Here is a 12,122-nt window from a genome sequence, read left to right on the forward strand (position 1 = left end):
TCCACCTCAGTAGTCAATATCATTATCGTTATATAGCCTTCAGCCCTGCTTCAGGTTCTGTGCACTGACCCAGATGTTCCTTTATCTGAAACAAATGACTAAAACCTTAAAAAAATCATGTTCTTTTTAACATCAGTCCCTACCTGTCATTTAAATTGAATTCTTTTTTTTTTTTTTTTCTTGAGACAGAGTGTCACTTTGTTGCCCTGGCTAGAGTGAGTGCCATGGTGTTAGCCTAGCTCACATAAATTGAATTCTTAGATATTTTCAAGGAAAGGTTTTTGGTTGGGATTTGTCAGATTTGGCATTGAGATTAAAGCTAATCAGTTTTGCTCTCTTGAATTTGCTTTTCTAGTGAAGTATTAAAAGAAAAACTCTTCAAATCTATTATAACGGCTAATGTTTACTCTGGAGTTTATGAAGTGGCTACTTACACGATTTTCTCATTTAATCACCACAGCAGTTCCAGGGGTGAGTGTAATCTCCATTTGTAGATGTAGAAACTACGAAATGAAGAGGCTAAGTGATTTATTCAGGGTCTGATGACTAATAGAGGCAGAAGTAGGACTCAAGCGTTGGTCCTCCAGTTCCAGATCTTGTCTTTTGTACAAGCCCATATTGTCTGTAATTTCTTCCTTTCTTTTAAAGCCATGATTTGTGGACACCTAAAAATGGGTTGAGAGTCTGACCCTTCATATGCAAGATCCCATCAACTTAATAGTAGTTGTTGGAACATAATGGCACCATGGCTACCGTATTCAATGTGGAAAATAACCCTGTGAAATATTTGAAAAACTACTACTATGTGGTTGTTTTGGATTATGCTGTCTAATCTTTGTTTTCAAATGAGGTAATTAATGTGTGGTGTTTGTTTCTGAAGTGCAATTAATGGGAATAGGCCCTAGCTAGAAGAAGGTTGTTTTTTCTTCTTTCAGACAGCCAGCTATGGTGCAGCACATGAAGTTTCCTCTCTGGATTGTCATTTCCAGCAAATGTTCTTCATTTCCTTTGGTCTGCTGCCCCCAGCCCTCTGTAGGGAGGTTACTATATCTTAGAAAAATCCCTCACGCCTGTAAGCCTAGCACTCTGGGAGGCTTAGGCAGGTGGATGGTTTGAGCTCAGGAGTTTGAGACCAGCCTGAGCAACAGCGAGACCCTGTCTCTACTAAAAATAGAAAGAAATTATATGGATATCTAAAACTATTTATTGAAAAAATTAGCCAGGCATGGTGGCACATGCCTGTAGTCCCAGCTACTCGGGAGGCTGAGGCAGGAGGATCGCTTAAGCCCAGGAGTTTGAGGTTGCTGTGAGCTAGGCTGACCCCACGGCACTCTAGCCCAGGCAACAAAGTGAGACTGTGTCTCAAAAAAAAAAAAAAAAAAGGAAAGAAAGAAAGAAAAGAAAAATCCCTGAATAATTGAGAGTTAAATTTTTGTGGAAGCAACCTAAGTCTCACCAGGTGGGCTCCCTGCCTACTTAGAAAAGTCATCTGGCACCAAAACTCCATCAAATCTAGCTTGGGGTCCTGCCATCCCTTGAGCATGGGGCATCAGTAAGTTTTTTCTCAGGATATGAACAGTATTTCCCCTCTGGGACTTTGCAGTTGGCACCAACTATTTCTTTTCATTTTTGACTGAAATTGTAGTCTAAATAATCTCATGGGCTCTGGCTCCAACTTCCTGTTGTTCTCTAAGCCCAAGCAGCTGAGATCAGACACTGAGGTATCTCTTTACTGGCAGCCCCAGACTTGAACTTTGGAAATTGTGGGAAATTCCATTCTTTGGGCACATAGATCTTATGACTCTACTATATAAGAGTTTTCCCTGCTGAGTAGAAATGGCATCAGGATAATATGGAGGAAAGAATAATGAAAATAGTCCTTTATGCATGTATGATATTTTACTAACAAAATGATTTTATTAATATGTTTATTATCTTCTTTTTTCTTCCTCATAACTCCAGGAAGCAGACTGGCACAGTGGTTAAGAATATCAAGTCTGGATCTCTCCTGCCTCAGTTTGAATTCAAATTCCAACATTCATAGCTTTGGGCAGGTTACTTCATCTCTCAGTGCCTCAGTTTCCTCATCTATTACACTTAGACTTCTTATCTCATAGGCTTGTTGCGAGGATTAAGTGAAATAATATATGTAAAGCACTTAGAGTAGGGTGTGACAGAAGTTGCTGATAGTTGTTATTGGGCAAGTAGGAGAACCAAGGCTCAGAGAAATTAAGTAGGGACGTGGGAGCTGAGATTCAAACTCAGAGTCTCCTTACTTTGTGCCTGTTCTGTCAAGTCCGTCTCAGTTGCCTCTAATATCAATACTTGTGTTGTATATAGGTCATTTTGATCCTTAGGAACTCTGGACGTCTTTCTCTAATTATTTATTATTTAAAGTTCCTTGTGAAGAGACAGAGTGCAGGGTTTATTATCTTTATCATTTCTACTTTACAAATAAAGAGAGGCACAGGAAAACCCTAGTGACTTAGAAAATCACAGCGTGCTTGATTCTTACTTCTGAGCACATGCCAAATGCCCTCTTGGAGGAGAAGAAACATGCCATCCTTCTTTTTCCATCTCTCCCATTTCCTCAATTCCCCACAGGGAGGATTTTAAGTGGGCAGAGATTCAAGGATAGAAAAAATAAAACTAGTAAGTGCTAGAGGTATAGTAGGCACTCTTGAGACACATGGCAGTGTCACAAGTGGTGGAGAGGAAGGGTAATTGAGAGGCAGGGAAAATAACGCATTCCCGGCACCACTGGGAAACAGCGTATATCCTTATTTGCTACATTGACTGTGTTAGGGAGCTGTGGTAATCACTTAATTTCATCTAAAATTGATAGCAGAGGTTCTCCTAATTGGCCTCTTATTGTTGTATCCTTTTGATTGTCTCGTTATTTAACTTGAGCCTTCTTCATATCCACTAAGGTTCCAGGGAAAGTAGGGATGGAGGAAGAGAATAGATTCAAGGGGTATTTGGGAGAAACATTTCATTCTAACAGAAACCCTGTGAGTCATCAGGGAAGATATTAGTATCATTAGCTTTATGGAAGAGAAGTGATTTGCACAAGTCATAAATGGTAAAACTTGAATTCTGGTCTTTGACTTCAAGCATAGAGATCATTCCAGCACACCATGTATTTTCCCTATGCAAGTAGGAGAATGACCCAGGTGATTAATAGCAGAACTGAGTCTGGTACACAGGCAGTAGGGCTGAGTGCTGGATATTTTACGTATGAAGAAATGCTACAGATTGGGCGGGCTCCCTTTCCTGTATAAAGGAGCAATCTTTAGTTTTTTAATAATTCTCTAATATTTCTACTTTATTTAGGCTATCATTTGGAAGCAATGAGTTTAAAACCCTTTACCTACCCATTTCCAGAGACGAGGTTTCTTCATGCAGGACCCAATGTGTATAAATTCAAAATCAGATATGGCAACAGCATCAGGTAATTTAAAAGGTAGGAGGGTAAGCTATCCAAGCACCAGTTAGTGCCTTCCCACAGGTCATTTCTTCTCTGCCTTCACCTAGTACAGGAAGCTGGCTAAAGTAGCATCTTGTAGGACTTTCCAAGGCATTTTATATTCAGTATGTTTATTATTCATATAAGTTTCTAATTAGAGACAACATACATTTGAGGCAGTGTTTCTCAAAATTTTTATCTCAGAACCCCTTTGTACTCTTAAAATTATTGAATATCATAGGGCTGAGCATGGTGGCTCATGCCTGTAATCCTAGCCCTCTGGGAGGCCGAGGTGGGAGGATGGCTTGAGCTCAGGAGTTCAAGACCAGCCTGAACAAGAGTGAGACCCTGTCTCTAATTAAAAAAAAAAAATTAAAAATTAAAAAATCAAATACTTTTGATTATGTAGGCTATACCTGTCAATATTTATCATATACAAATTAAAACAGACCAGACTGAACTAATATAATGAGACTCCATGTCTACAAAAAATAGAGGCCGGGCGCAGTGGCTCACGCCTGTAATCCTAGCACTCTGGGTGGCCAAGGCTGGAGGATTGCTTGAGCTCAGGAGTTCGAGACTAGCCTGAGCAAGATTGAGACCCCGTCTCTACTAAAAATAGAAAGAAATTAGCCAAACACTAAAAATAGAAAAAATTAGCTGGGCATGGTGGCATGTGCCTGTAGTCCCAGCTACTCAGGAGGCTGAGGCAGTAGGATTGCTTGAGCCCAGGAGTCTGAGGTTGCTGTGAGCTAGGCTGACACCACGACACTCTAGCCCAGGCAAGACAGTGAGACTCTGTCTCAAAAAAAAAAAAATTAAAATAATAATTAATAAAATAATACAAGAAATAGAAAAATTAGCTGGCCATGATGGCATGTGCCTGTAGTCCCGGCTACTCAGGAGGCTGAGGTAGGAGGACTGCTTGAGTCTAAGTGTTGGGAGGTTGCAATGAGCTATGATCTTGCCCTTGCACTCTAGCCTGGGCAACAGAGCAAGACTCTGTTTCAAATAAATAAATGAATGACCCTGTCTCAAATAAAACATGCCCCTGCACTGTAGCCTGGGCAACAGAGAGAGACCTTGTGTCTCATTTATTCATACATATATAAATAAATACCCTATCTCAAACAAACAAGCAAACAAATAAATAAATAAATGTAAGAATGTTATATTCATTAATTTTTTTTTTTTTTGGAGTCAGAGTCTCACTCTGATGCCCAGGCTAGAGTGCCATGGCCTCAGCCTAGCTCACAGCAACCTCAGACTCCTGGGCTCGAGCGATCCTCCTGCCTCAGCTTCCTGGGTAGCTAGAACTACAGACATGTGCCACCATGCCCAGCTAATTTTTTCTATATATTTTTAGTTGTCCAGCTAATTTCTTTCTATTTTTAGTAGACACAGGGTCTAACTTTTGCTCAGGCTGGTCTCGAACTCCTGACCTCGAGCAATCCTCCTGCCTCGGCCTCCCAGGGTGCTAGGATTACAGGCATGAGCCACCGCGTCTGGCCTAAATGTTAACAAATAACATTTTATTAGAAATTCTACTTTAAAAATGAGAAGATTGGCGTTGTTTACCTTCCTGGGGTTTGCCCCAAGAATCCAAAGGTGGTTCAACATACAAAAACCAATCAACATACAAAAACATAATACTTTACATTAATAGAATGAAGGAAAAAAACCTCCATATGATCATCTCAATTGATGCAGAATAGAATTTGGCCAAATCCAACATCCTTTCATGAATAAAAAAAAAACACTTAAAAAAAAAACTAGGAATAGAAGGGAACTTTCTCAACATGATAAAAGCCTTATGTGAAAAAACCCACAGTTAACATCATACTGAATGATGAAAGACTTAAAGCTTTTCCTAAGATAAGGAAGCTTTTCCCCTAAGATAAGGATGCTCACTTTTACCACTTCTATTCAACATAATACTGAAGTTCTAGCCAGAGCACTTAGGCAATAAAAAAAGTATCTAAATTTGAAAGGAAGAAGCGAAACTATCTCAATTATTTGTAGATGACGTGATCTTATAGGTAGAAAACCCTAAAGAATCCACACAAAATAACTGTTAGAGCTAATAAGTAAATTCAGCAAAGTTGCAAGATACAGAAATCAATACACAAAAATAGTTATGTTTCTATAGGCTGGTAATAAGCAATCTGAAAAGAAAATTAAGAAAACGATTCTACTTACAATGGTGTCAAAAAGAATAAAATACTTAAATTTAACCAAGAAGGGTAAAACTTACACACTGAGAACTATAAAATATTGCTGAAAGAAATTAAAGAAGACTTAAAGAGTAAGACATCCTCTGTTCATGGATTGGGAAACTTAATATCATTAATTAAGATAACAATACTAGCCAAAGCAATCTGCAGATTCAATGTAGTCCCTATCAAAATCCAGATGACTCTATTTTTTTGCAGAAATGGAAAGAGCCATCCTAAAAGTCATACGGAATTTCAGGGGAATCCAAAAATCTAAAACAATTGTGAAAAAGAATAAAGTTGGACTCATATTTCCTAATTTTAAAGCTTACTACAAAGCTACAGTAATCAAAACTGCATAAGGACAGACATATATTAATGGAATAGAGTTGAGAGCCCAGAAATAAACCCTCACAACTATGGTCAATTGATTTTCAACTGGAGTGTCAAGACCATTCAATGAGGGAAAGAACAGTCTCTTCAACAAATATTAATAGTTCTGGGAAAACTGAATATCCACATGCAGAAGAATAAACTTGTATTCTTACCTTACACAACATACAAAAGTTAACTAAAAATGTATTCAAGACCTAAATTTAAGAGCCAAAACTATAAAACTCTTAGCAAAAACCATAGAGGCAAACCTTCATGACTTTGGATTTGGTTATGGTTTTTTAAGTATGATACCAAAGAAACAGGCAACACAAGAAAAATAAATAAATTGGACTTCCTTAAAACTTAAAAATTTTGTGTGTAATGCTGGGTGTGGTGGCTCACGCCTATAATCTGGCACTTTGGGTGGCTGAGGCAGGAGGATTGCTTGAGGCCAGGAGTTCCAGACCAGCCCAGGCAATAGCAAGACCTCATCTCTACAAAAATTAAACTAGTTTTTATTAAAATGAACATTTTACTAACATTAACATTAATTCATGTTAATCAACATAAGTAACATTATTAACATTAACATTTTATTAAAATAAAAAATTGACATGTTTTTATTAAAAATATATTTTCCAGGTGTAGTGGCATATGCGTGTAGTCCCAGCCACTGAGGAGATTAAGGCAACCTCAAATTCACTTGAGCCCAGGAGTTTGAGGTTGCAGTGAGCTATGAGGATGCCACTGCACTCTAGCCAGGGCAATAGAGCGAGACCCTATCTCAAAAAAAAAAAATTATGTGTCAAAGAACACTCAGCAGAGTGAAAAGGCAACCTATATAATGGAAGATAGTATTTGCAAATCATATATCTGATAAGGGTTTAATATCCATAATATATAAAGAATTCATAAAACTTAAAAAACAACCTAGAGCCAGGCGTGGTGGCTCAAGCCTGTAATACTAGCACTCTGGGTTGCTGAGGCGGGTAGCTCTCTTGAGCTCAGGAGTTCAAGACCAGCCTGAGCAAGAACAAGACCCTGTCTCTACAAAAAATAGAAAAATTAGCCAGGTGTGGTGCTGCACACCTATAGTCCCAGATACTCAGGAGGCTGAGGCAGGAAGATCACCTGAGCCCAGGAGTTTGAGGTTGCTGTGAGCTAGGCTGACGCCACCATGCTCTAGCCTGGGCAACAGAGTGAGACTCTGTCTCAAAAAAAAAGATAAACAACACAATTGAAAAGTGGACAAAGGACTTGAATAGACATTTCTCCAAAGAAGATATACAAATGGCCAGTAAATATATGAAAAGATGCTCAATATCATTAGTGACTAGAGTAATGCAAATCAAAACCACAATGAGATATCACTTTATACCTACTAGGATGACTATAATAATTTGAAAAACAAAACAGAAAATAACAGCGTTGGCAAAAATGTGGAGAAATTGGAGCCCCCATACATCGCTGGTAGGAATGTAAAATGGGCCGGGCGCGGTGGCTCACGCCTGTAATCCTAGCACTCTGGGAGGCCGAGGCGGGTGGATCGCTCAAGGTCAGGAGTTCGAGACCAGCCTGAGCAAGAGCGAGACCCCGTCTCTACTAAAAATAGAAAGAAATTATATGGACAACTAAAAATATATATATAGAAAAATTAGCCGGGCATAGTGGCGCATGCCTGTAGTCCCAGCTACTCGGGAGGCTGAGGCAGGAGGATCGCTTGAGCCCAGGAGTTTGAGGTTGCTGTGAGCTAGGCTGACGCCACGGCACTCACTCTAGCCTGGGCAACAAAGTGAGACTCTGTCTCAAAAAAAAAAAAAAAAAAAAAAGGAATGTAAAATGGTACAGCTGCTATGGAAAACAGACTGAAGTTTCTCAAAAAGTTAAACGTTATCATATGACCCAGAAATTTCACTCCTAGGTAGATACTCGAATTGAAAACAGGGACTCAAACAATAACTTGTATGATGTTCATAGCTGCATTATTCACAATAACCAGAAGTTGGAAACAAACCAAGTGTCCATCAACAGATGAATGGATAAACAAAATGTGGTATATATGCACAATGTAATATTATTCAGCTACAAAAAGAAATTGCAAAAGGAATGAAGTTCTGATACGTGTACAACATGAATGAACCTTGAGGTCATTATGCTAAATGAAATAAACCAAAAGAAAAACTATTGTATGATTCTATTTATGTGAAATTTATAGAATAGGAAAATTCATAGAGACAGAAAGTATTAATAGATTAGAGGTCACTAGGGGCTGGGAGGAGGGAAAACTAGTTATTGCTTAATGAGTACAGTTTTTCTGCTCAGGGTAATAAAAAATTTTGGAAATAGATAATGGCAATGGTTACACAACATTGTGACTATATTTAATATCACTGAATTGTACACTTAAAAATGGTTAAAATGGCAAATTTTAGGTTATAGATTTCTCTTTTTTGAGACGGGGTCTTGCTATATAGGACTCCTGGGCTCAAGCGATCCTCCTGCCTCAGGCTCCTGAGTAGCTGGGACTACAGGTGCACATCACTGCACCCAGCTAATTATTTTTTTAGGGATGGGGTCTATGTTGCCCAGGGTGGTATTGAACTCTTGACGTAAAGCAATCCTCCTGCCCGCAGCCTCCCAAGTACCTGGGATTATTGTTGCAAGCCACTGTGCCAATTTTGTTATAGATTTTTTAAATCACAGTTTTAAAATGTATTAATTTTAAAATAATCATCCATGAGATGTTAACTTTTTTTTTTTTAAGAGATGGGGTTTTGCTCTGTCCCCCAGGCTGGAGTGCAGTGGTGGTTATAGCTTACTGTAACCACAAACTCCTGAGCTCAAGCCATCCTCCCGCCTCAGCCTTCCAAGTTGCTGGAATTATAGGCATGAGCCACTGTGCACGGTTTAACATGTTTTTATTAAAAATATATTTTCCAAAACAAAAAAAATAATGAGAAGAGTGGTATCATTTTACATTTCTGCAAATCTCATTAATGTCTGGTTTTAGAAGACTGCTAGATTAACATATCTGCTGCTGCATTAAATCTGTTGTGAGGCTGGGCGCAGTGGCTCACGCCTGTAATCCTAGCACTCTGGGAGGCTGAGGCGGGCGGATTATTTGAGCTCAGGAGTTCGAGACCAGCCTGAGCTAGAGTGAGACCCTGTCTCTACTAAAAAAATAGAAAGAAATTAGCTGGACATCTAAAAATATATAGAAAAAATTAGCCGGGCATGGTGGCACATGCCTGTAGTCCCAGCTACTCGGGAGGCTGAGGCAGAAGGATTGCTTTAGCCTAGGAGTTTGAGGTGACTGTGAGCTAGGCTGACGCCATGGCACTCTAGCCCAGGCAACAGAGTGAGACTCTGTCCCCCACCAACCCTCCCCCAAAAAATCTGTTGTGAATTATTTTCCGGTTGATTTATATGAAAAAAAATCCAGTTCACACAGATTTGTAGTTGAGAAGGGTAGGAATATATTCATATTAACAGCCCTCTTAGATCATTGTGGATATTCTTCTTTGAACCTACAACAAAACTTGACAACTAGTTTGGGTTTTTTTTAACTGGTAGTTTTTTTAAAGGTTAGTTGCAATGTGGAATCTGAAATTATATCAGTGAACTTTTTAAAATTCTGTAACGTTATAAAATCCACTGGTCTATCTTGTTCTTTGAATGTTTTATCTGGGATGATTTTGTAACATGACATGTTTCACTGGTCATTTGGAAAATTTTGGTTCACTGGCTTATACAAATCCTCCAAAGAGTGACACATTTCATTACATAATATCAAAAAATATTTGTTAATATCACTACTGATATTATCAGAAAAGTGTTTAAGTATTTGGAAGCTGTCAAACTCACAATATTGGATAGAAGTTTTCCAAAATTCATATTTTCACTTGAAAGCCTATAATTTATCATTGACAACAAATACTGTCAGTTTTTTCTTGGAATTGACATGCTCATTTTTGAAAAAGTGTCTGTCAAACTCCCAACTCTGAATAACAACCATAACTTGTCATCTGGTCATTCAAATAAAATATAATTCTGTGAAAAAAGCAGTTAGTTCAGTTTGCAGCTTAAACATCACACAGGTGGGTTTCCTCAGGATACCCATCGTATTTCGGTGTGCAGCAGAAGTGCTTTATGCATACTTGCTGTTTTATCACAAAACACTTTTATGTAGTCCAGGTTGAGATTTTATAAAAATTAATTTTTTACTGTTTTCTCAAGAATATTAAATGAAACTGGATTTTATTTCCTGTGTGGCAGTGAAGATTATGACTGCTAGTACAGCATAGTGCAAGTGGCTAGATATGTGCTAAGGCACTAGTAATTTTGCACACCATTCCTTTTGCACTAATGGTTACAAATGTTAACCCAATGAAAAAGCCAAATACTATTTTAGTATTATTATGAAAATAGTTTTACCCTTGGAGACCCCTTGAAAGAAACTTAAGGTCTCCTAAGGGTCCCCAAACCACACTTTGAATACAGTTAGTCTAATGAAATGATGAGCTTTCACAGTGGGAATTTAGGTCTTGGTGAGTTAATGGAGAAGACATTTTGGTACAGCCTTGTACCAATGTTCAGGCCATGCCACCTAGGTGATCACTTGTTTCCCATGAGCACTGGGTCAGCCCACACAATTGTTATGTCATGTTTCTTTAGCTTCGTGGAAGTGTCATTTTTGCCCCAGTACAGTCTACCCTCTCCAGAGCTTTTCTTCTTGTCTTACTTTTGTCTGTTTACCTTCTAGAGGAGAAGAGATAGAAGATAAGGAAGTCATCATCCGGGAGCTGGAGGTAAGGAAAGGAGCAGACAACTTCTGAGAAAGATATTTTTTAAGCCAAGGATGCATCCACATCTAGATTTTAATTATTTCCTACAAACTGAGTCACAACCTCTACTTGATAACTTGGCTTCTCCCTGCCACATTTCCTCTGCAAAGAAACTTGACTGTTTTTCCAGGGTAATTTAAAGCCTGTATCCTTTCTCAATTCTCCCAGTTGATGTGTCAGCACCTTAGAGGCTGAGAGTTATTTAGTTTCTACCAGAGTTCCCAGCCTTCGGCAGCTCTCTTTTGTGGCAGCTGGCTTAGAGAAAGCTTCCGGAAGACTTCTGCCTTCCAGGGCTCTGGGAAACCTCACCATCCCAACCACTGCCTGGTACTTGACGTTCAGGAAACTCAACTGTAAATACACAGACAAGGCTGCTGTGTCTTCATTTTAATTGGAAACATTTGCAGTTGCTTTATTCCCACTTCATTTTCATTCCTTTCTACCCAGCTCCTCTAGCTTTAGGTTCTTCCACAGAAGAAGACTAAGCGGGTGGACAGCTTTGCAACTAGGTAAAAGCATTGGACAAGGTGTTAGAGTTCTGGGAGGTGGCCCTGGACTCTAGTCCTGGCCTAGCTACCAATTAACAATGTAACCCTTGGCAAATCATATGTCAGTCTGGGTCTTAATTGCCTCATTTGTAAAATGAAAGGTTTAAACTAGTTTATCCCCTTCTAACTTTGCAGCTCGGTTGATTTATGACTATTGTGATTTCTTAAGACTTATGCTTCCACATTTCAAAGCAATTAAATACACTTAAGCACAAAACTCCATGAGAACAAAACTTTGAGTCATAGCCTTTTTTAAAAATTTTCTTTTCTTTTTTTTCTTTTTTCTTTATTACCCCTCGCCCCCCAACCACCCCTCAATTGAGTCATAGCCTTAAAGGCACCTGTGGCTCTCCGGCTAGGTGTTGGGTGATAACTTAGGATCTTGCAGGATCCTCAAAGACATCATTATAAATAACAATTATTTTAATATAAGAACATGAAAACTTTCTGTTTATTTTAATTATGAACACAAAAGCTTTTATTGCACTTTGCTTCAGTTAATCTGGGCAGAGAATGCTCAAGGCATCATAGTGAAATAGAGGGAGCATAGACTTTACGACCAGTCAAACCTGGATTTGAATTCTAGTTCTGTCATCCACAGTGTGACTTTGGGCAAGTTACCCACCCTCTCTGAGTCTATTCTCTTACCTGTCAAATGAGATTAATAAGTAATGCC

General features: G+C 38.8%; 1 protein-coding gene across 1 annotated transcript in view; it reads left to right on the forward strand.

The window, feature by feature from the left end:
- The window catches only part of MAJIN (membrane anchored junction protein), a 30,557-nt gene that overhangs the window by 7,029 nt on the left and 11,406 nt on the right, over positions 1-12,122 (forward strand). The window contains exons 2-3 of the mRNA XM_069471623.1: positions 3,334-3,451; positions 10,817-10,862. Coding sequence (XP_069327724.1) covers positions 3,351-3,451; positions 10,817-10,862 — 147 coding nt within the window. The 5' untranslated portion in view covers positions 3,334-3,350. The remainder of the gene's footprint in view (positions 1-3,333; positions 3,452-10,816; positions 10,863-12,122) is intronic.

Source organism: Eulemur rufifrons, chromosome 6 (genome assembly GCF_041146395.1).
Source record: "Eulemur rufifrons isolate Redbay chromosome 6, OSU_ERuf_1, whole genome shotgun sequence".
Classification (NCBI taxonomy): domain Eukaryota; kingdom Metazoa; phylum Chordata; class Mammalia; order Primates; family Lemuridae; genus Eulemur; species Eulemur rufifrons.